The sequence below is a fragment of the Cydia strobilella genome, chromosome 25, assembly GCF_947568885.1.
Source record: "Cydia strobilella chromosome 25, ilCydStro3.1, whole genome shotgun sequence".
Taxonomy (NCBI): Eukaryota; Metazoa; Arthropoda; class Insecta; order Lepidoptera; family Tortricidae; genus Cydia; species Cydia strobilella.
Genome location: NC_086065.1, coordinates 4438733 through 4463991, shown reverse-complemented (window position 1 = coordinate 4463991; position 25259 = coordinate 4438733). Strand labels below are relative to the sequence as shown.

The 25259-nt window shown below is 38.9% G+C and overlaps 1 protein-coding gene and 1 non-coding gene across 2 annotated transcripts in view; both read left to right on the top strand.

Annotated features, from left to right (window-relative positions):
* The window catches only part of LOC134752913 (WD repeat-containing protein 7), a 162002-nt gene extending 137804 nt beyond the window's left edge, over window positions 1–24198 (top strand). The window contains exons 22-35 of the mRNA XM_063688696.1: window positions 2280–2446; window positions 2596–2747; window positions 3207–3353; window positions 3834–3979; window positions 4633–4744; window positions 5464–5593; window positions 5990–6128; window positions 7730–7789; window positions 9934–10119; window positions 11225–11351; window positions 12060–12237; window positions 13134–13260; window positions 20056–20226; window positions 20765–24198. Coding sequence (XP_063544766.1) covers window positions 2280–2446; window positions 2596–2747; window positions 3207–3353; window positions 3834–3979; window positions 4633–4744; window positions 5464–5593; window positions 5990–6128; window positions 7730–7789; window positions 9934–10119; window positions 11225–11351; window positions 12060–12237; window positions 13134–13260; window positions 20056–20226; window positions 20765–20937 — 2015 coding nt within the window. The 3' untranslated portion in view covers window positions 20938–24198. The remainder of the gene's footprint in view (window positions 1–2279; window positions 2447–2595; window positions 2748–3206; window positions 3354–3833; window positions 3980–4632; window positions 4745–5463; window positions 5594–5989; window positions 6129–7729; window positions 7790–9933; window positions 10120–11224; window positions 11352–12059; window positions 12238–13133; window positions 13261–20055; window positions 20227–20764) is intronic.
* On the top strand, window positions 5807–5879 carry Trnat-agu (transfer RNA threonine (anticodon AGU)). Its single transcript has one exon. It is a non-coding gene; the product is annotated as a tRNA-Thr (tRNA).
* Window positions 24199–25259: the final 1061 nt, after the last annotated feature.

Sequence of the window (25259 nt, the reverse complement as noted above, 5' to 3'; positions counted from 1 at the left end):
TAGCTTCAATTTGAAATCAACCTTATCGACTAGCGACAATGTGGTGGTACCTTTTGGTTAAAAACGTCACAAATTATTGTAAGCCATGGCAGTAACCGTTAATGTGTTTCGGTATTAAAAAAAAAATACAGATTAAACTATCCGTAAAAACGATTACAACAAAATATTACACACAACCACAAAACAAACGTAGCGATACGAAAATAGTATTTTACAGTACATATGGTATTTTACAGTATATATACTTTCTCGCACTAGTGCGTAAAGAGCACTTTTCGTGCATATGTCGAAAGTTTAAAGGGCCATATATACTGTAAAACGTTGTACGATACACGTGCGAATAGGTAATTCGCAGCTCGTGTCGATTTAAAACACTCCCTGCGGTCGTGTTTTAATTTATCGCCACTCGTTTCGAATTTCCTCTTTTCCGCACTTGTATTGTGAATAACTATAACCTAACCTAACCTATAGCCAACCTAATTACTCACCAAACCTAAACAATTTATAACTTAATAGGACAATTTATAAACAGTGTGAAGTTTTGTAATTAAATATATGAGCTCGTATATATGCAAATTACATTATATGAGAAAGACGATTAGGGTTTAAAATTGCATAGCATGATGAGATGATGAGATGGATTGTGTAAAAGAGGATATGAGAAAGAAAGGAGTGAGTGCTGAGGTGACGAAAGATAGAGGAGAATGGAAGAGAAAAACATGTTGTGCCGACCCCACATAACGTGGGATAAGGGTAGGAAGAAGAAGAAAGAAGATGAGAAGGTTCTGTTATGCCCCAAGCTTTGCAACGGCCTTAAGTAGATCGTTTAAGCATCTTGACATTATAAGTTGTTATATATTATGATCTATGACATGGGGTTCTTCAAGAAGCAGGTATTTAGGGTTCTCAAAGGTTGGCAACGCATAAGTGGCTCCTCTGGTGTTGCTTATGTCCATGGGCGGCGATGACTGCTTCCCATCAGGCGGCTCGTCTGCTCGTTTGCTTCCTATTACATGAAAAAAAAAAATTATTTATTCTAAGCCGTAGTGCTGTTATAAATATATTTCATACTCTTTGTTCTTTTGTATTACTTAATTATTATTTCAATTTTCATTTAACTAATAATAATTTAATTGTTATTACTTGTTGTATATGTATGCTAATGTAGACTAAGGCACTGTTACTAACAACTTTTTTTAATTTGACGTTTTTTGCGTAATGGTACGGAACCTTTCGTGCGCGAGTCCGACTCGCACTTGTCCTGTTTTTAAATAATATTTTTAACATTACTAGGTATATTATTTATATATCCTATTTCCTATGACATCTACGGCTGTTATGCGTGGTGGGGCAGTTTGAGACGGACTGCACAATAGTGTCAAGGGCGCACCACAAATCCGTCATTCTCTAGTGCGAAATAGTCAATACGTGATCACTGTAATCGGTTTTGTCTCGGTACTTATGATGCCCAAGGGGAACCGATAATGGCCGGTGATAAGTCATGGGCCAGTAATATTCAACAAAACCGACGTAGATGAATGGTCGCACAATGTGTGGTTTCAGAGGAATTTCCTTCTTGGCCCATTTAAATTAAGGGTTTTACCTCGGAATGAGAGATAATAAGCTGGAATCTCGTATACACCTTCGTTATGTATTAAAGGTTCTCTTAAAAATCGACGCGTAAATCGTGTGCGCGTCAGAAGTTATTCAAGGTCAAGTTTCATACAAATCGGTTTTTCGCGGATATCAAATTTTCTATAGCTGCGATTTACACATAGGAAAGAGTTGTGAGTTAGTTAAGAGAACCTTTAATATGTCATAACGAAGGTGTATACGAGTTTCCAGCTTATTATCTCTGATTCCGAGGTTGACCCCTTTTTTAGGCTTAAGATGACTGGCCCATCTGCGACGTTGCGTCTATGGAATGAAGTATTCCCAAATGACTAATAGGTGTAGTATGGGGTTCTTCAATTAACGAGAGTACATCAATCAATCAATTAATTCTAAAACCCAACTACGACGTGAACATGATAAATATCTTCATTCTATTATTTCTATTTGCAGTTTTCCCCACCCCTCAACCGTATTAATTGTACCGAGCGCAATGGTGCCCCACGGTACTAAATTGTATAGTAACGAACACTTACACTAAGATTTTGCACTTCATTAGCTTTTAACAGTATTGAACCTTCGAACATTTACACTAAGCTTTTGCACTTCATTAGCTTTTAATTTAACAGTGTTAAACCTTTTCGAAACTACTCCTTCTATTGTTCCAGACCAATCTAGCCAGGGTCAGAAGAAGCGTCCTGCCGATATGACCTTAGCTGAGCCTCCTCACACCATGCAGATTGCCCAGATCCTGATATCGCTGCTGCACGCTTGGGGGCTAGATCCTGACCTAGACAGAGTATGTGAGGCTAAGCTGGGGCTGCTGAGACCTATGGTGAGTATTAAAGACTGTGAATTACATAGTATTGATCAGGGGCCATCCTATAAGCAGGGGCCAAGATATAAGCACTAAAGGAGGGCACATGGGGGTAGGGGGATGTCTGCAAGGTGATTACGTCAGCTATCTATTTTTTGTTTCTCCAGGTCCCAGTTTGTTTCGGTGTGGTATCCCGTCACGGTCACATGGCGGTACAGCTGCCAACTCGACTTGGATCAGTCGCCGCTGGCGTAAAGGATCCTCAACTCCTCAAGTCAGATTTGCCACCAGAACTTTTAAGGCAGGAGGAGCTTACCAGGTCTGTATCAGGTCTTCATTTTAAACTTTCTCACCCAGTTATCATACATTTACTGTACCGGCCATTTCAACCTGACAGAACCTCTTCCATTTTAAACTCGATTAAAAACAGTAGACGATTGAGTAGCGCAGATCTTCTAAACACCTGATCCATGGACTTGTTTCCAGAAATACGACAGTAGGAGCTTCTGCGTCAATAGCCTTACACTTCTGAACGAGATCTTTTCTATAAAATTCTGCAAGCTGCTGGTCCAATTCGTAAATTGCTTTGAAAAATGTCCATGCATCTCGGATGTTCGTATATCGGCTGTAGCGTTTCTGAACATCACTGCGAATACTGTAAACTATGCAATATTCAGTATTAGGTGTTAAACTAAGCACATAAAACCTATTTAAGGTAAAGCGCCCTGATCTAAATACAACAACTTGTAATTGATATAATCATTCCTACTGTTCACAGACTGTTCTCATCGAAGTTACACTGGGAGCTCAGCACGACTCTGACCACCAATCATTTGCTGTCCATCGTGGCTCTGGCCAACACTCTCATGTCAATGAGTAACGCCACCTTCATACCGGAGCAGGAGTTTAACCGAAGGATGCACAGGTTAGTCTTGTGTTCCGAGTCAGAATGTTGTTTATACTCGTATCATCTCCTTCAAATGCAATTTGTTATCTTTTTTTTTCGAAGCTTAGTTAGTGCGGAATGTTATTAATATTGTGATATTTAAAATATTGACGTGTAACTCTGTTATTAATAATAAATTTCATTTCATTTCATTTCATTTCCCTGATGTTGCTTAGCGCCATTTGCACCATCCCACTAGCCCGTGCTTAACCGGTTAAACCTGGATTTACCATAATTACCATTACAATTTGACACTGGGTTAACGGTTTAACCGATTAACCCCGGCTAGTGGCATGGTGCAAGTGGCGCTTAGTGTGTGCTGTCAATACCATATTGAAATCGTGACTTTAAAGTTATTTTTCTTGTTTATGCGGCAACTTCATTTGTAAGATTTTATATTGACTCTAATTTTAATGTTTTGGCCACACAAGTAATAATTTGTGATATTTTACGCTTTAGGCCTTCAACCAGAAGCTCATCATCATGGGCCGGTGATGAAGAAAGGGCTGAGCAGTTGGCCGCTCAGCAACAGCATATTAAACAGGGCTGGTCTCTCCTGGCCACGCTACATTGTGTACTGCTGCCTGATAAAGTGGTGGCTGCTGGTAAGTAAAATAACAAAAAAAAAAAAAAAAAAATACAAAAAAAAAAAAAAACATAAATACAAAAAACCAGCGCCACGGTTTGCCGCGGCACTATGCTGAGTGAGGGATCCTTTTTGGCGTCCAAGTGTTTTTTTGTCTGCATGTTTTTCTTTTTTATGTATTATGTTGTGGCGTCAAATAAATGTATTTTCTTTCTTTCTTTCTTTCAAATATAAGCAAACAGTTATTACTTGTATTGATTATAAGATAATTGCAAAATCTCAAGAGAACCCGTGTTTCAAATTAGAAAGTGGTCGGCGGAGCTCTTCAAAACCCTTTTATAGGGTTCCGTACCCAAAGGGTAAAAATGGGACCCTATTACTAAGACTCCGCTGTCCTTCTGTCTGTCGCCAGCCTGTATCTCATGAACCGTGGTAGCTAGACAGTTGAAATTTTCACGAATGATGTATTTTTGTTGCCGCTATAACAACAAACGCTAAAAAGTACGGAACCTTCGGTGGGCGAGTCCGACTCGCACTTGGCCGGTTTTATTAATTATAATATATAATCTCTCGTGCGTAAGGATTGCATGCTATAGAACCCTTTTAAAATTTGTAGACTTGGGAATTATCGGTTTAGAATTTCGTGTATCTTTACAAAGTTTATTCTTGCAGGGGCAAAGAGCTTCAAGCGTCCGCAAGTTGAAATGCTCGCCCGCAGATGGCAGCACCACTGCCTTGAAGTGCGCGAGGCGGCGCAGGCGTTGCTTCTCGCTGAGCTTGGAAGGTAAGCTCTATTGTTATTGGCGAAGAGTACAATATTGTTTATTGTTAAAGCCATAGAGTCCAATTTGGTTAGTTTACTCCCGCGAACGCACCAGTTTGCATCCCAGGATTTTTTAAAGATAGCCACTAACAGGCAGGCCTTTATCATCTTTAAACTTTATTGCACAAACGAAAAATGTTCAAATGGCGGACTTAATGTCATAAGGCATTCTTTACCAGTCAACCATTCTACAGTCCTCCCTGAAATGAGTTCTTCATTCAGTCTTTGTTCTTGACTTCAAGATTTCGAAGAAGGAGGTTTTATATTCCTCAGGGTTTTTAGGGTTCCGTACCCAAAGGGTAAAAACGGGACCCTATCCGTCTGTCTGTCTGTCACCAGGCTGTATCTCATGAACCGTGATAGCTAGACTGTTAAAATTTTCACAGATGATGTATTTCTGTTGCCGCTAAAACAACAAATACTAAAAAGTACGGAACCCTCGGTGAGTCCGACTCGCACTTGTCCTGTTTTTTTATGTATGTTCCTCGTCTCTAAGCCAGCTTGACCGATCTGTTTTTTTTTAAAGAGTATCTGTATGGCAAAGTGTTATGAGAGTATTCATTCAAAAATCTCCCAAAATATGCCAAATGGCTGAATATTGTTACTCACTATTTATAAGGACACCTTTGTACATACATATTCTTGCAAATAAATTATTATTATTCTTATTCTTTTGACAGATTGGGCCCTAAAGGTCGAAAGGGTCTGGTAGATAACTGGGCCCAGTACTTGCCACTATACACGCACACAGAGAGCATCAACCCTCACGCTGCGCACAAGGAACCCGCCGCTGAGAAGGCCGCTAAAGCTGTAAGTTAAACAGTTGAATGCTCACGACGCCTTAAGTCGTCCCAAACTATTGTGCGAATAGCAATAGATATGACTGTAAAAGTATTTCTGGTAAGGTTAAGTTTAATTCTTTTAGCAAAGACAAGCGTCACACATCTTATGTAATCATCTTATATATTAGCCATTGGGGAGGCTCTAGCGACATCTACCGTAAGAGTGTTACAATTCTTCGTGGTCTTGGTGGCTCAGATGGTAGAGCACTGTACTAGTGATCCAGTGGTCGTGGGTTCAAGTCCCACCCAAGACAGTGAATGTTTCCACTTTTAATTTATTTCTAAGCTTAATGATAAGCAGATGTTTCTGCTTGATACAAATTTAATTTATTCGTATTTTACTTAATTATTATTTTTCTACCAGGAGGAAGAATTTGAGGAGGAAGAGGAGGAGATAGTCCGCAAGCCCTCCTCCCTGGCTGAACTGAAACGCAAGCAGACGACAGCAGTAGTGTTACTCGGCGTGATCGGCGCTGAGTTCGGTCAAGACATCACTAGTGAAGGTAAGACCATTTCGCAGTTATACAATCAGGGCTATAACCGCGAAAATCGAAGTTCGCAAATTGCGGGCATCGTTCTCTGTCACCCTAATTACGCGTTCATTGGAGTAAAAGAGAAAGATCCCCGCAATTTGCGAATTTCGGTTTTCGCTGTAGCCCCCCAGATCTTTCAACGTCTATCCATGATCCATGAGGATACAGTGATTAAAGGATTTTATAGCCTTTATATTTTCAAATGATTTTTACGTTTAAAACGGTAATCTGTTAAACAAAAGCCGTTGTCTCTTTTGTGCGAGCGGTCGGCCTTTGTGTCCCATTGTGTGTTGGCACGTGCCACGGCGCGTGCGGCGCCAACACAATGGGACACATTGCTTTTAGATTAAAGTGTCGTAAAGGGACTCTGCGCTGTTGGCTTCGGCCCCACGTACGCCTCCCAAAGGTCCGGGACCCCATGGTCCCGTGATATGGTAAATACATACAAATAATAATAATAAAATCATTTATTTCGACCAACTTAGGATCATATCACATTACAATAAATAATAAAATTACAGCTCAAATTAAAATTAACATTAAAATTGAATTAATTAAGGCCGACCTACGAAAACGTATGATTATCCAATAAAATACCTTCGAGATCTAATCAGTAGGAATGTGTAAAATGCCTAAGTTTTCATAGAATCCGAAAGATTGTCCTAGAAAATTGTAACTAGAGAATTCCTACTTTATTCCCACGAAAGTAAGATTTCCATTCAATTGAAACTGAGTGTATATTGTATTTTGTAATATACACAGGGCTTTACGGGGATAGTAAGTCAGTGGTCTACATATATTCACAGTTGAATTATTACACTGTTGGTTGGGAGAGCAATACAAATCCTAACAGCACGAATGCACATTATTTGGAGACAACTTTCAAAATCTGTGTGTGACACTCGTGTACAGTCGAAGTACCTACTTGTATCAGAATAACATCCGATATCTGAGTCAAAATTATAAAAAACCGGACAAGTGCGAGCCGAGGGTTCCGTACTTTTTAGTATTTGTTGTTATAGCGGCAACAGAAATACATCATATGTGCAAATTTCAACTGTCTAGCTATCGCGGCTGATGAGATACAGCCTGGTGACAGACAGACGGACAGCGGAGTCTTAGTAACAGGGTCCCGTTTTTACCCTTTGGGTACGGAACCCTAAAAAATATATAAATAATAAATACGTTGTCGTGTCAAACGAAAAATATGTACCTATAGCATACTGACGCTTGAAGTTCATTAATCTGTTTAAAATTCTATCGGTTAAAAAACTTTTCAGCATTTTCTTAATTCGACTGTATACAGAAAACTGTACAGTCGAAGGCAAAAATATCGATCCAGGCAAATGGCTCAAAAATATGTGAACACGACTTTATTGTCTAAGGTGTAAGAGCGTACACATATTTTCGAAACAGGGAATGTATGTATATTTATGCCCTTGACTGTACAGATGTGTGTGATGTTCTTGCTTTATTATACATAATTTAGTTACTTCTCTCTTGCGTATGTTTTGCTCATTTTCCTTACATTACGCTTGTTTATTTTCATTAATTGGCATATTTGGACTTAGGAGCAGCGGGCAATAAGAGACGCAAGGATGGAGATAGCAGAAAGAGCTCCGTCGTCGAAGGTGAGGATTTTTGCTTTTCATTATATTCTGCTTTAATTCAGTGTGTCCCAGCATCTCGACCAAGTTTTTAAGCACATAACCTCGTGTCGGCCACCATACAAAATTAAAGCTAGTTGAATCTAGTTGTATTTTCAATAGGGTTTTTCATTTGTTAGAAAAATTTATGAGACAAAAGAAATGCTTCTTTGTAAGTTTTTATTAAAGTTGAAATTCCATTGAAAGAAGAGTGTACATCGTAATGTACAATGGGCGACACGAGGATAATATTCACTAAATCATTAATGTTTCATACGCTATTTATGAGTATTTACGGATGCTATACCGGGTTCATTTCTAGCTACTTTCACGTATTTGCCGGGCAGAACGTCAAGAACAAATAATAAACACGGCAGCTGCGCCGGCCATAGCATGGTCGCGTTTTTATCACCTGTCGTGTCATGCTTCACTTTCGCACTTACATAGTTGTTAGAACGTGACAGGCATGGTGACAGGCGATAAAAACGCTTCCACGCTACCGCCGCACAGAATAAGTAATAGTATTATTGTTGGTCAAATCAAATTGGTAGTAAATAAGAACAAAAAAAACTATACTCATCCTTTTCTTTTGGGTGCTAGTACTAGTGTAAGACAAAGATAGTATGATTCTCTCTGTCTATGTTTGAAATGAGACAGTCTTTTGACAAACTATAACTATCATACAGAACGGCTACGCACCGCCCCGCCCCGATTCGAATGACCTCGCCCCGCGACAGCAGATTGACGGCCGTTTGCCGACCGCTCAATACTGTTTTTAAGCAACTTACTCACACTATGACGCATGACGCGTGTACAGACGTGCCGTTCACACAGAAACGCAAGTGATTTTTGATGTATAGCGTGTCCGCCCTGTGACATAGTATAGCGACCGTTAATAATATGGGGAATTTTCTGTGAAAAGGGACCTTATTGTCGATGGCGCTTACGCCGCACAGCGTCGCGCGGCATTGCATTTATATCGGAGCATCGTTTATAATGGCGTAAGCGCCATCGACAATAAGGTCCCTTTTTATAGAAAATACCACATATGATTTAGACGCTTATGCTGTCAAAATACAGGTGCTATATGCCGCGTACAGCGTTCAATCGGAGACGAAAGTCTTAGGGTCGGTTGCACCAACTGTTTGTGATCGTTAAAGAGTTTGCTAAATTTTATTGTATGGAGAGTTTCATAGTAAATCGCCGCGGCGTGCCGGGTGACGGTGATCAGTCTGTCAAGTGCAGATGGTGCAACTGGCACTTACCCGTGGGCCACTGATGCTCAGAGCGTGCACACTCGACGTTGATGATCGCCATACACTTTTAATTTTGTTTTTTTTTTTTTTTGGGGAAAGCAACTAATGTATTGTTATTAAGCAGAAACGTCTACGAACGATACCACAAAGCTTAAAAATAAATGAAAAGTGGAAAAATGCAGTGTCTCGGGCGAGACTGAAATCGCGACTCTGGATCACTAGCCCATCGCTCTGCCAACTGAGCTACCGAGATATCACTCGATGACAGCGAATATTTCCACCATATTACTCATCTGCTCCGTAAGGCACCTCTCAGCCGTACTACACACGTTCTGAATCTCGTTGCCGACAAAACAGATCTTTTTTATTGCCCTATGTGGGAATTGTCAAAAACGTGTTTATATGTATTGTGTTATGTAATGGATTGAAATTTAATTTGAATTATTGTGTAATGACATATTGAAATCTAATTGACTATTGTGTTTGTAAGTAATTGTAATAAATTGAATTTTTAATTTGAATTATTTAGTTAAGTAGTAATAAGGATTATTTTTAATTTAAGGTTAAGACACTATTGTATTAGGGTTACCTGTAAGGATAGTTGCTGTATTTAAAAAAAAAAATGCGCCTTAGGAAGGCGTCTAGCGAAGTAGCGACATCTACCGTAAGAGCATTACACTTCTTAAACTACACACTTGTTTCAACCATGAATAGCAGTTGGCGTCATCGTCAAGCGTTCTCGGAGCGTGCGTTTCGATTATGCCCGCCCGACCATACTAAGTTTTCACGCCAAGTGTTACGTTTAGTATATCGATTCTATACATTATTACTCTCATGTCGGTGCAAACTCTAATTGTGTTTTTTTCTCCGCAGGCTTCACTTTATCAGCCTCCAACAACCTGGCGCGCCTGACGGCGCTCGCGCTCACACACCTGCTGCTGTCGCCGCCGTGCGCGCGCCTCCCTGCACATACCCCACTGCGGCGCGCGGCCGTGGACTTGCTAGGACGAGGGTTCACTGTGTGGGAGCCTTATTTGGACGTCAGCCACGTGTTGTTAGGTAACGTTTTAATGCAATAGGGATGATGACAAATGTTGAATGTTATAACAAAATCTAGTAACATAGATAGCAAATGACCAATTTATCATAATAATGAGGATATTAAAATAATATATGGAAATAATACATTAATACAGAACCTGAAAGTTTCAAAATTTAAGTAATTTTTCAACTTCCAAAAAAGAAATTCGATTCCTTACATTTTATCCAAAAAAAAAATTGTACAGCAACTATATACATAACCGCAATATTTCAACGACAAAAACGCAATTTAATTATCTTGTCCATACATTCAAAATGGGCTCTCAGTGAACTTGACGTCACGTTCACTTATCGTTTTGTTTGGAGCGTTTTGCGAGTGAAGTACGACTGTCGGACTTTGACTATCATTTCTGACTTTTGTATAGCAAAAATGCAATGGGTCCCATATAGACATTTGATCCTAAAAATAAACCTGATCTATTGATACCATTAATGAAAATTTGTCATCTAGCCTATTGTTTTTTTTGTAATTACTGCGTTCTTGAGACATGGATGATGGTATCTGTAATAAAAAACAATGATTAGAACTAGTTCTAACGAAAAAAAAAAATACAATATCCTGGTCACGGCATCAAATTGTAACACTCACTGACTAAGATGTATTAATGTTTAAGCCTTTGTAAGGCAGAGGGAATGAATATATTTCCCACATGATTTTGAATTTTGTTTCAAAGTGATAGGGTTCAATTTTGCATAATTTCTGACACCCTTATGTCTTATAAAGGGTGAAAAGATTGAACTTAGTGTTGTGGTTGGCGCAACCGTCTGATAAGTGTCAACTCGCTGCACTTTAAATTTTAACACGACTAACGAGTAAGCTCTGTAATTATACTTTGCAGCCAAAACCTAAAAAACCTGTAAAACCTTTTCTGTTGTCATCTTGTGCCATACGTATTCTGGCAAATAAAGAAATTCTATTCTATTCTTTTCTAATACTCCTGTATTTGTACCAATATTAAATGTAACTATACTTATTGTATCTGGAATTTAAAAACAAGGATTAAATCTTATGTTGTCTATAGCGGTGTATAACTATATTTGATAACTGATCTTTCGTGTCTAGGTCTGCTGGAGATGTGCTCGGACGCGGACAAGCTCGTGCCGTCCATGAGCTACGGACTGCCGCTCACCGCCCAGGCCGACTCCTGCCGCACGGCACGCCATGCGCTCACTCTCATCGCCACCGCTAGGTAACATATTTGTAAACATCTTGGTCGCTCCGATATATCTGATGGCGACTGTTCACAAAATTACGAAGTTTGCAGTTTCCATTAGTCGTTGACACATGGTACCACAATAACAGCTGTATTTTAAAGTTTAGATTATTCACTTCCAGGTTTTTCCAGGATATATGTTACTTATCTAAGTTTAAAAAAAATTGAATGCATTCTATAACGTAAATTGTAATGAATTTCGATTGTTTAAAAAAAAAGAAGCATTTCTTTTGTTTCATTCTTAGGGTATCTATACCCTCGTATGACCCAATATACGCTGCAATCTATTTAGAACCTTTCATGAGCCAAATAAAGAAGCATTTCTTTTGTTTCATTCTTTTTTTAAACAATCGAAATTCATTACAATTTACGTTATAGAACAAGGTTACTTACTTACTTACTCCGTTGGCTCAGCGACCCAAAATGAGACTTGGCCTCCGACACAAGACAGCGCCACTTTTCTCACATCCAGCGTCACTTCTTAGAACAAGGTTAAAATTAAGAATAGAGAAACTTTGTATGGTGGGCTTTACGAGGCTATAATCGGCCTCATGGTTCCTAAAAAAATCTCGTAGTTTATATTTTTTCCTCACTGCCGCACTTGGATGAAAAACCTTATATAAGACGTGCTTTTGTCCCAAAAGTTAGTTAAGTAACATATTCAAATATATGTTTTATATACAGGCCAGCTGCCTTTATAACAACCATGGCCCGCGAGGTCGCCCGCTGCGCCGCTGCCCAACAGTCCGGGCAACCATCGCCCGCCTACCACGCTCTGCAGAAGGGCAGAGCCGAAGTCCTGAGGGGCATCGAGCTACTTATCGATAGAATGCATAATGAGGTTGCTGAATTGCTGGTTGAGGTCAGTAGAAATAGTTGAAATAGGTGTATAAGACTCTATAGGCAAAAATGCTTTCATAACTTCGGATGTTCTCCTCTGCAGCCGGGCTAGCACATGATTGGCGCGAGAGTATCTCGCCGCGACATAGACTACCCGTCCCCCTTCAATTCATACAGTTAGTAAAAGACGGGTAGTCTATCTCGCGGCGAGATACTGTCGCGTCAATCATGTGCTCGGCGTACTGGTCGCATTTTTAAACCGAATCTCGTGAAATTTTTTGAGCTTGTTCTGTAGTTAGAATTTTTCTGTCGTTTCGTGTTTTTTGAAAATGTTCAAAATGGTGAAAATTGGCTTAAAGGACTTAAGTGCCATAAGCGTCTATGGTACTTAAGACCATTGTGAATTAGCTGTGGTAATGACTCAAGTCTCAACGAAGCAATATTTTTTTAAATATTTACATTTGTAAATATATGTAGTTCTTGACTATATTATCTTTAATATCATAGCTTCCGATACACGAATTATGACACTTCGCTCGATACAATTAATTCCCAAAGTAACCTCTAACTCGGACTTTTAATCCAACTTTACTCGGTTATTTATTATATGATACTATAAATAAAAAAAGAAGAAAAAACAATCTTAACTTAAATAATCATTTCATAGCTTTCGAATTTCGATATTGTAAGGTAACGTTTTTAAAATAAATAAAAATCGACAAAATTCGATCAAAATTGACACTTGGCGCGCATGATCTTTCCCGTTCTTTCTTGCGAAATGTGACGACAGCGGCAAACCGACGGAACGGTCTTAAGCTTATGAAGCTTATCGCGAGATCTACAGTTAACCACTAAATAGTCAGTTTAAAATGCATGAGAGGAGTTATTTTAATGAAATTGTTTTATATTTGTTTACAGGTGATGGATATAATTCTGCACTGTGTGGACCAGTCTCACTTAAAGAGCAAGGGTCTCAACGAGGTGTTCCCCGCGATCTGCCGGTACAACCAAGTGTCCCACTGCCCCGCTACTAGAAGAATTGCAGGTAGGCAATCGCACCTTTTCTTTTTGTCGTGTAACACAATATTTTCGACGTTGTTAACGGACATTTACACGAGAAAAATTATATCTACACGTACGACTTCGCACCACGAAAATTACCTAACGCAAACGGTTTTGTACAAGAATAGCCAAGGCCTTAAATGTATGTAAATAGAACTATAGGGTTACTTGTTTCACATCCGCGACCTGTGACGACCTATGACGACCTGTCTGGCCTAGTGGGTAGCGACCCTGCCTGTGAAGCCGATGGTCCTGGGTTTAAATACTGGCCAGGGCATTTTCAGTGATGAACACGGATATTTGTTCCTGAGTCATGGGTGTTTTCTATGTATTTAAGTACCTATATATATATATATATTATTACTGTTAGCAGAGTTCGGAACGCGCCCCTAACTGACAGGCCGGTTGTCATGAGCGCGAGCTGTCAAGATGGCTTGGCGCCGGATCTACGGAAGCGTCGGTGAAGCATTGTTGTGTATCGAGTTAAAATAAATCGTTTACTCAAGACCTAGTGTGTTTTGCTGTTAATAATTCAGAAGTGGGATATGAAACATGCATGCTCACAAAATATTTCCATCAAATAAATTGATTCGCGTACGAAATCGTAATATTGGAAGTAGCATCAAAGTACGCACTAAATGGACGCGTACGTATTTTGGTAAAATGCACTAAGTTTTGGGTCGCAAAGTGTTTGAAATATGTATTGTACAAATGCCTATTTAACAAAGAAGTAAAATGTTAGAAATCATACGATTTCGAAAAAGTGCGTAAGTAATATTACCGCCTGCCGGTAAGTTATGCGCTCGAGGCGAGTCAACAACTCTATCACGATTGCCAGTGGTAAATGAAACATTATTAGTATTTAAAAACTATTTGGAAATGGTTTCTGCCAATCCTGAATGCAGGTATGTCGAATTGCTAAACCGACTGAACGTTTTGTGTGAGTAAAAGTGCGTAATACCACTTATAACCTACACGTAAAATGATATTGGAATTTGATCTTTAATGTATGGACATTATGTCCTATAAACAAATACATAACATGAATGTGCATTATATATCATTTGGTATGGTATTGACTGCTTTGGTGTGTTATTTGTATGGAACTTATACTTTATTATTGGATAACTGTATCCACAACATGCATTGTTATTGTAATACCACACTAGGCTTAGTGTGGCTGTGGTGTGCTTGTGTTTAATTTCCAGAGCAGAAATGAATTGCATTTGATGGTGCAACTAATCTGAAGTTACCGTCGGGCAAGACAAATTTATAGATTGTAGATGGCCCATATGAAACAAAGTTACAATACAACAAAGTGGTTTGCTTATGATAGCTAAGCAGGTAATAAATATTGTGATACTTAAATTGAAAGGTGTAAGTATATTTGAATATGTTATATGTTGTAGTGGATGGTTACCTGAACCTTCAAAGTGTGGTATTGGATTATGCACATAGTCTAGTTTGTGCCATTGAGAAAGTATATAAGCAATCAAAATAGGACATGATATGCTTTGACCCATGGGACATGACACATGACTTTTATTTCAAGTCATGAAACCAGTCTTGGCATCTTCAATCTTGAGGTTCTTAAATATAGTGTACAATAAATGTACTTGGTGTCTTGAAAAAATGCTGAATTCAATATTAATCATGATTGAGACAAGCAATCATTTGTATTGAGTGAATTTTTAGTTACCATTTAGGTAATATAAGGTGTAATATTGCTAATGTTCACCGGGGTCATATAAGATCATTCAGCTTAATGCCTATCAATGGGAAAAAGTATTGGAATAATATTTAAATTAATTTCAAATGATATTTAGTACATTCTCTTTATGGTAAGAAATGTGTGATGAATTATTGTTAAGTACTTTTTTAAGCAGAGTTTGGTAGCTTCTGTAGCACAGTGATTTTGCTGGTGTACCAACTGGTGTCTTTACCCTAGATTGAATGGTTAACTGTAATTTTGTCATGATCTCATCTGAGTTTCAATTGATCTCTTGATCGGTATTTCTTGGTGACTAAATTAGTCATTTTATTAAATTGTCATTTATTTAAATGACTGGTATGACGGGATTAGTGTACCCACCTGATGGTAAAGTGTGTTAAGTGGTCTTAAATATACTTACTCTTTATATGGTTTTTGAGTTGTGTGTCTGTGTGTGTTTACATTATGTTCACAGATACTTATTATGATGTAACATTGGCTTGTGCAACTAATACAAATATGATGGTAATAGCTGGTTGGTTCACAAAGAAAAAGTAAAGACAGATTAGGTTTCAAATGAAATTTACAAGCTGAAAAGAATATTGAGATACCACATAAGATTTTATTCATGTACAATAATTGCAACGGGGTATGTAAAATTGTGGAGATGAACTGAACATTATGTTCACAGATAGTAAATGTGATGGAATATTGACCTGCACAACTAATACAAGTGTGATGCTAATATATCCTATAGTTGGTTGGTTTACACGAGAGGAAGTAAAAGGACAAAATTGACCACTACCGGGTCGGGTGTTGTTAACACATCTCAAATGACTTTTACTAGCATCGAGAAATGATGATATGCATAAGGGTTTTATTACAGTATTGGCTTACGCAACACAAGCATGGTGTTGGCTGGTGGGTTATTGTTTAAAGTTCACACAAGATAAACTAAGGGCAAAGTTGACCACTACTTGTTAGAAGTTGTTAACATGTCAAATATGTTTGACTAATAGATAATAATGGTGAGATGTATACCTAAGGGTTTTAAGTCCTGAGCAATTGAATCAGGTGAGTGTTCGTTAGTCTGATTTTGACAAACAATTTTACAAATCATGGTGATGTCTATTACTCTCACTAAAGTACAACCTTTACCTGAATTATGAGTAAGGGAGGTTAATGTTAATAGTGTTTGGGAGTAATGAATGATGGTAATAAAACTGCAATGTTTTACATCATGGGTAGTATACACCAACAACATGAAAAAAAAATGATCTGCAATTCGTAAATTTCTTCAGAAAATATAAAAATAAGGGTGTGTTTACTAAGTTTTCGATTAGCCCTGAGATTATGTGGCTAGAGTAACTGAGTTTAGGATTGACATGTTAGTCCAGTAAAATAATTAAATTGAAGTATGAATAAATGTTTTTGTACTTTGGGAGTTTCTTAAAATATGTTTATTTGGAAAGATGAGTAATAATTATATAATGGAACATGATTGAGTGGTATGCAACAACATAAAGCTGCATAAAGCCATCGGTGTTACGTGGTTGCATGAACCAATTTACTGCCCTTAATATGTTTTCAGAGGGACATATGCAAGAGTGTCATGTGTTCGGCGTATTGCTGCTAGCGAGAAATGCTGACACGGCTGATGCGGCATAATGTGAAATGAGGCTACTCGGTGGCCTGAGCTCGAAGACATGATTGCGGTTGGCAATGAGATGAGTTGAACAGTAAGCCGTCAGCTTCAGACTCGCAAGAGGGTAAGCCTGTTTTCACACGCCTCTGGGCGGTGATGCCTGTTGTCACGACGCTCCTTGCGGTGACGTATGTTTTCACACGCCGTTGGGCGGTGATGCCTGTGGTCACGACGCTCCTTGCGGTGACGTATGTTTTCACACGCCGTTGGGCGGTGATGCCTGTGGTCACGACGCTCCATGCGGTGACGTATGTTTTCACACGACGTTGGGCGGTGACGCCTGTTGTCACGACGCTCCTTGCGGTGACGTATGTTTTCACACGCCGTTGGGCGGTGATGCCTGTGGTCACGACGCTCCATGCGGTGACGTATGTTTTCACACGACGTTGGGCGGTGACGCCTGTTGTCACGACGCTTCTTGCGGTGACGTATGTTTTCACATGTCTATGTGTGATGATGCTTGTTTTCACGACGCCTGTGTGCGGTGATGTCTGTAGTCACGACGCTTCTTGCGGTGACGCCTGGTTCAATGACGCCTATGTGCGGTAATGTTCGTTTTCACGATACCCATGTGCAATGATGTCTGTTTTCACGACGCCTGTGTGCGGTGATGTTTGTTTTCACGACGCCTGTGTGCGGTGATGCCTGTAGTCACGACGCCTCTTGCGGTGACGCCTGTGTGCGATAATGCTTGTTTTCACGACACCTGTGTGCGGTGATGTTTGTTTTCACGACGCCTGTGTGCGGTGATGCCTGTAGTCACGACGCTTCTTGCGGTGACGCCTGGTTCAATGACGCCTGTGTGCGATGATGCTTGTTTTCACGACGCCTGTGTGCGGTGATGCCTGTAGTCACGACGCCTCTTGCGGTGACGCCTGTGTGCGATAATGCTTGTTTTCACGACGCCTGTGTGCGGTGATGTTTGTTTTCACGACGCCTGTGTGCGGTGATGCCTGTAGTCACGACGCCTCTTGCGGTGACGCCTGTGTGCGATAATGCTTGTTTTCACGACGCCTGTGTGCGGTGATGTTTGTTTTCACGACGCTACATGCGGTGATGCCTGTTTTCACGACGCTTTATGCGGTGATGCCTGTTTTCACGATGCTTTATGCGGTGATGCCTGTTTTCACGACGCTTTATGCGGTGATGCCTGTTCTCACGACGCTACTGCGCTTTCGGGCGGAAATGTTCAGTGTCTACTCTGCGTGCAAGACTTGAGAGACGTGGACAACGGTGCTTTCCGCACTGGTTGACGAAGTGACCAGGGAATGCTGCCATGGTGCGGTGATGATGTCTGCGAACTCCCTCACGCCTATGGCTAGGCTTGAGATGAACATCGAGGAATGGTAACAAAGTTGATGCTGGTAAGGCAAAATATAATATAAAGTACAAGCAAGGTTAGATGACCTATAATCATGTTTGAGTAATAATTAGCAAGGCTTAATGACTTAATTTGAGTTTTGATGAATACAACATTGATATTATTAGAAATCAGATCACTGTGGTCTTTTTATGATATATGAAATGTTTAAATGTTATGCAGCCTGTTTAGAAGGTGCAAATGTCGAAATTGTAATACCTAATGTTTTACCTTGTAGGTTGGACTACGAAAGACACAGTTTGTTTTGAAGGCATAGTGTTCCTTGTTGTACAACGGAACGTTTAGATCATTAATATGTATTACAGAGTTGGAGAGGCTGTGATGCCAGGTTTTTATCATGTGCTGTATTGGAGGCGGCCATGGACGTGGAGCTGTGCGCTTGTTGTTCGGCCGAGGCCCAGCGAGCCGAGCGAGCACCGTCTCTTGTGCTGGTCCTGCGTGGAGCACGCATCATCTACAACACTGACGTCAGATGTGAGCCCGTTCCTTTTTCTCGTTAATAAAGCAGTGTGGTACATACCTATTCTGTTTTGCGATCAGTTGATCACGCAAGTCGTGCATCATTTTAGAAGGATCTAAATTTAATAATGATATGATAAATTTGATTTAGTACCTGACATTTATTATTCAAAGTCTTGAAGTTGACTAAGGGAAGTTTCTAAAAGTATGTAAACTGTAAAAGTAAATTATGGAAGTCTGTTTTTATCGTGATAAAAGAGATAAAATTATAGGTTATTACTCATTAGAGACTTTAATAGTTGATGTAGAAAGTTAGTGGAAAGGCTTTTGAAACAAAAACGGTTTGTACGGGCTACGCATTCAGATTGTTTTGATTGGTTCACAGAGCTAGTGAGCTAACTACCGCTGCTGAGCTGTGAAGTGTGGTGGTGAAGTTCAGCGTGGCACGGGTGGAAGACACCTTCGAGGGCGAAGGTTATTTGGTCAGATGGCCGACTGTTAGCAGAGTTCGGAACGCGCCCCTAACTGACAGGCCGGTTGTCATGAGCGCGAGCTGTCAAGATGGCTTGGCGCCGGATCTACGGAAGCGTCGGTGAAGCATTGTTGTGTATCGAGTTAAAATAAATCGTTTACTCAAGACCTAGTGTGTTTTGCTGTTAATATTACATATATCGTTGTTTAAGTACCCACAACACAAGCTTTATTGAGCTTACCGTGGGACTTGGTCAATTTGTGTATTAATGTTTTATAATATTTATTTATTATTTATCCACACCACCCTTAATATGTAGTTTTGCTTTATGCCTACATGACAAAGTTAGAATTTAATTGTGTTTACCGATTTTCTCATGTACCCATGTAATTTTCCTATCTTATCTTTTTGTGTCATCATTGGCCTTCGAGTCTTTTGCAGACCATACAAGCAGTGTCAGGTAAGGAGACAACGTTTTTCGTTGCCGTGTCAGCCAATACGGAAATGGCAAACACGACCACGAGCCTGGCAGGTGTAATGTGCCCGTGGCGAATAGGTGTCGGGCTGAAAGAGTGATAGGCGCAAAGCGTTTAGTTGTCGTAGCGCAAGCGATTGTCATCTTGGCAAGGCCTGTCTGTAAACGGTCTGCAATGCTCATGTAGCATCTGCGTAGTTGCAAGCGTCAATCAGACGGGCCGTACGCTTGTTTTCCCACTGACGTGGTATAAAAAAACGGCCAAGTGCGAGTCGGACTCGCGCACGAAGGGTTCCGTACTATTACGAAAAAAAAAAACAGCAAAAAAATCACGTTTGTTGTATGGGAGCCCCATTTAAATATATATATTATTCTGTTTTTAGTATATGTTGTTATAGCGGCAACAGAAATACAACATCTGTGAAAATTTCAACTGTCTAGCTATCACGGTTCATGAGATACAGCCTGGTGACAGACAGACAGATGGACAGACGAACAGCGGAGTCTTAGTAATAGGCTCCCGTTTTTACCCTTTGGGTACGGAACCCTAAGAAAAAATGTTATTTATTTTCCAGTGGGCAGCCACACCGGCCAACTCGCCATGTACGAGCTCCGCGCCGGTCGCTGCCAGTCCCTCGCGGCCCACAGCGGACCTGTGACCGCCTGCGCCTTCAGCCCTGATGGACGCTATCTCGTATCCTACGCCACTGCGGATAACCGGCTCTCATTCTGGCAGAGTACCGCTGGTAAGTGTTGTTTAAGAGATATTGATATTGATCGACAGAACGTTCACTAGGCAAGCAAGTAGTTTCAGTGGGCAGCCACACCGGCCAACTCGCCATGTATGAGCTCCGCGACGGTCGCGATCCGCCGCGATGGTAAGTGTCACATACTTCCTTTTTAAGGATTGAAAAATCGAATCGAATGATAGACAAAAATATCATAATTAGGTCTTATCTCAGTGGTTTCAATGACAGTTTATATTTCCTGCACCATCAATAATTTGAAAAAGCAACCCCCCTATTCATAAACTTAGCAAACCTCCGTTAAATTTTGTCCCTTTCTAACAAACACAAATGTTTAAACTAGCGTTTATAAATAATGTCATAAGTTTGAAAAGCGGACCAAAGTTGGCGCTCCATTAACGCATTTACTGTCAGCGCAAGCTACGCGCTACTCTCGTAGCCGATAACACGTTTTTTTCGCTTTGTAGCGAATAGCGCCTACTAACACCTGGCGGGTTGCTGGCAGTTAATGTGTGAACTATATTTGTTTTGTTTCCAGGTATGTTCGGGCTCGGCGCGGCGCAGACCCGCTGCGTGAAGTGCTACAGCACGGCGCCCATGGCCGACGTGGCGCGCCTCAACCCGGCCCGCCTCGCGCGCCTCGTGTGGACCAACTCGCGCACCGTCACGCTCATGCTCGCCGACGGCTCCGAGACGCGCTTCAACGTCTAAAACGATTCATAAAACACATTTGTCAATAGTTATCCTGGTCACGGGCACCAAATTGTAACAGTTGAGCTCCAAAATCCTAAACTAATTAAAAGCATATGCTTTTAATTAGTATAGTATATGCTTTTAAGCAACTATCTAACTAGAGGCTTTTCGACGTCTAAAACAATTCATAACAAACATTTGTCAATAGTTATCCTGGTCACGGGCACCAAATTGTAACTGTTGTGTAAGAGCTCCAAAATCCTAAACTTATTAAAAGCATATAAGCAGCTAGCTAACTAGAGGCATATAAAAACCACCAACTCGCGCACCGTCACGCTCATGCACGCCGACGGCTCCGAGACGCGCTTCAACGTCTAAACGGGATGAGTTCTTACTCAGATTCATCCAAAAAAATACTAGAGAATAACTTTCACCAAGTGTAACAATGCAAGTAATGCCAGTGCAACCTGCGTTGCCCGGCATTGCTTGCGTTGAAAATTATGCTTAAGCATTTGTTAAAAAGTTTTTGAAATAAAAATGTTGTCAATAAGAATCCTGGTCACGGCACCAAACTGTAACTACTGTATAAAGAACTAGAAAATGCCAAACTTATTAAAAGCATACAAGTAGCGACGACCACCAATTTCACTCAAAAACAGATAAAACAAATAAAAAAAATTTTTAATAGTATCCTGGTCAGGGCACAAAATTGTAAAACCCCAAATGAACTTTAAATGTAGTTAAATTGCAAACTTTAGAAGACGAGAGCCAACCACAGTAGAAGTTATCAGTATCAGGACAGATAAAAAGCCACAAAGGTTGATTGGACTCTTCTTATTCATCTGTATGACAGCTACGACAAATACTTGTGAAAAGTACTGACATGAGTGGTTTTTATATAAAATGACGTTCAGGGCCAGTCTATTAAGGGGCAGAAAGAGACAAGCTAAAACCTCCCTTGTCTGTTCTATAAACCCAATCTTAAAAATTTTAAGTGCTCGGGTAGCAATTGTAAATCCGCTCATGAGCTGCGGTTTACCGACCCCTGGGCTAATCAAATCCATTGAAAAACATTTATAACAAAATGTCGCAATAAAAAAAGCAATTTTTCAATAGTAATCGTGATCACGGCACCGAATTGCAAGTGTTTTATAAATATTTCTAAAAGTAAAACCCCGAATAAAATAAGTCTTGGAATATAAAATAAAAAAATACTTTTTCTATACATAAATTGTCAATAAGGCACTACTGTCATGAAGTTGCAATTTATATGAATTCTCTATCTGAGAATATTATTATTCAGTAAGCAGGCAGGCAGTTGTGACAACTGATATAGCCTGTATCCAGTTATCATTAGATGGTAGATGTAGAGGTATGCTTGTCTAACTTGTTTTTAAATTGATTTACATTTTGAGCAGTAACCACATCTTCGGGGAATATTACAATTTTTTTTGACGTTTCTTCTCTTAAGCAAATCTTGTTTCATGTTATATATTTAAAAAACCTGTAGGCATTTCACATGTTCTATTGCCCCACGCAATAACATCCATCCTATATCACCTATTTAGTAAAAGTATTATACTGTATTTTGTCAGCAAGAATCGAAAGGTGACAATACTGTTTTATCTAAGTATTATGTAACTAATAATTAATGCACACTATCTTAGATTGTTTCCAATTAGTATTTAATGAATAATAATATTTTCTCTTGTATGTTAATCGTTGTAAATTGTTTATGTAACATGTGATCTAATATGCAGAAATTTACACACACAAACACACACACCATTAAATAGTTAGTGAAAATAAATATATAGCTACTGATTTCATTGTAATCATATTTTAAACCTAACTTTAAATCTATTGGATGGTTTTAATTAAATATTATTTATTAAATTTGTGACATCGGTCCTTATGATATTTATTGTTGGATTATTATAAAAAATGTGATGTAAACTAGAACTTATAAAAACCTAGGTTTAATTTTATTTATTATCTTTCACTATATTAATATCGTTAGCACTTATGTAAAGATGTATAATCAAACTATAACTAACGAGTATTTTTGTTGATGTATTGTAATGTACCTGCTAGTTTCAATTTTACGGAACCCAAATAAGTTTAAATAGTGATAGGTAATTACGCCGGTCAACGATTCGCAAAATTACTTTGTATCACTGTTTTAGTAAACCCGCCTAGCTAGTAGAGTCCGCCTAAACCAGCCCAGGTGGCCTAGCTAAGATAACAATTTTGATAGAAAACGCCAATCAATCAATTTAATATTCGCACGCCAGAAAAGGTGTAATATGCAGAACAATTTTGTACCTACTTAAAGAGTGCCCGGCAATCTCGGCCGTATTGCACCTTTCCATACAAACGTAGTAACGTTCTCGTTTTAAAACTACGTATTGGATTGTAATGAAAATTTTCACATACAATGACATGAGGTATATCTAGGTCTGAAATTATATAGCTCCAGTTTATAAATCAAACGAAATAGAGCAAAAACAAGTTTTGTATGAAAAACTTAAATTCGCTGTATTTTTTTAACTATGGTATCTGAAGCTACATAAACCAATTACAGACATAGATATAACTTATCCTGTTGTAAGTACAAAGTTTCAGAGCAATCTAGCTGGTCATTTTAAAATGAGAGCGGAACTACGTTTGTATGGAGAACCGAGCTTGCCGGAAACCCGCGAATTAACCATTTGTATTTGTCACGTGACTTTTCGTAGCATCTGTCATCCATTTTCTTTTCGTTTGGCGTTTGTCGAGTACATTTATCATCTTGGCTAGGTCCCTGTTCAGACTTGGCAAGCGACAAAGTGTAATAGGAAGCGCTAAATTCCTACAAAAATATGACGTTTTGTGGCGCTGTTAGACTTTGTCGCTATTATGTAGACATTTGTTTGGTTGCTCTACTCCGCAAAAAATTGGGTAATCATCTATCACTAAAGATTTTATTTGGAAATTTTAACCTTTTGAGCGATTGGCAATTCATATTATACACTGCTACGTGAATATGAACCTTATGTGAATGTTATAAGGTCGCATAGCAGTCCCGACTACGATCAAATGGTTCGTGTGATATTTAGAACTTCTATTTCTCCTTGTTGGCATTTATGTTAACTTACCTTCAAACTCAGGTAAATCCATCTGTCAGATTACGCGATTTTGGTATTAAGAAAAGATAAAAAGGTAGATATTTGCTGAGAGGGTCGAATGGATTTACCCGAATTTGAAGTTAAGCGACACAGTTGATGTTTTTAATGTTACAAATTATAATAAATTATTGCTATTTAAACGTGTTTTTTAACATATTCACCAATTATGACCTTTTTTAGGGTTTGGTACCCAAAGGGTAAAAACAGGACCCTATTACTAAGATAGTCATACTTGTTATGGCCATTTTTTGCCCGGATGCTGCACTTCATGATAAAAGCAAGCCGCTTTGCACAGTGAAAGGAGGGACCAAACTGAGTGATTTGACCCGCAGCAGCGCAAGTTTCACCCCTTAGGAACAGAGATGGCGCCACTTCTTTAAAAATATTTCAAAAAATTCTACAAGCTAAACCAATGAACCGATCTAAATGTTTAATATCTCAAATGAAAGCTTATTATATACGTTACTTTTAAAAAAATACTCAAAAAATATATACTGAATACTTTTGACAAAAAACGGCATCTTAAGTTTTTTTTTTACTAGATTGATAGTTTTTACTTGATTTCTTAAAAAAAATGTATGGAACATGAATAGTTTAATACATGTGCATATTACTGAATAAACAACAAGTATTATACAAGAAACTTGACACCGATACCTCTCATACTTCACGAAATATGAAGGTTTGAATGTGAGTGTAAATTTCTTCAAAATATATTTCAAAAAATTCTACAAGCTAAACTATTTGACCGATTTCAATATTTAATATCTAAAATAAAAGCTCATTATATACATTACTTATAAAAAAATACTCAAAAAACATATACTGAATACTTTTGGCAAAAAACGGCATCTTAAGTTTTTTTTTCTTACTCAATTGATAGTTTTTACTTGATTTCTTAAAAAAAATTATGCAACATGAATAGTTTAATACATGTATATATTACTGAATAAATTACAAGTATTATAAAAAAAACCCGATACCGATACCTTTTATTCTTCACGAAATATCTAAGTTCAATTATGCATGCTCTTACAAATAAATTTATTTAAAAGAAATCTTCAACTGCAGTAAGTGCACTGATTTTAATATGAAATGTGTCATATGAAAAGAAATCACCCAATTTATTTTAATAAATAAAAAATAAATAAATTAAAACTGAATAAAGTTTTT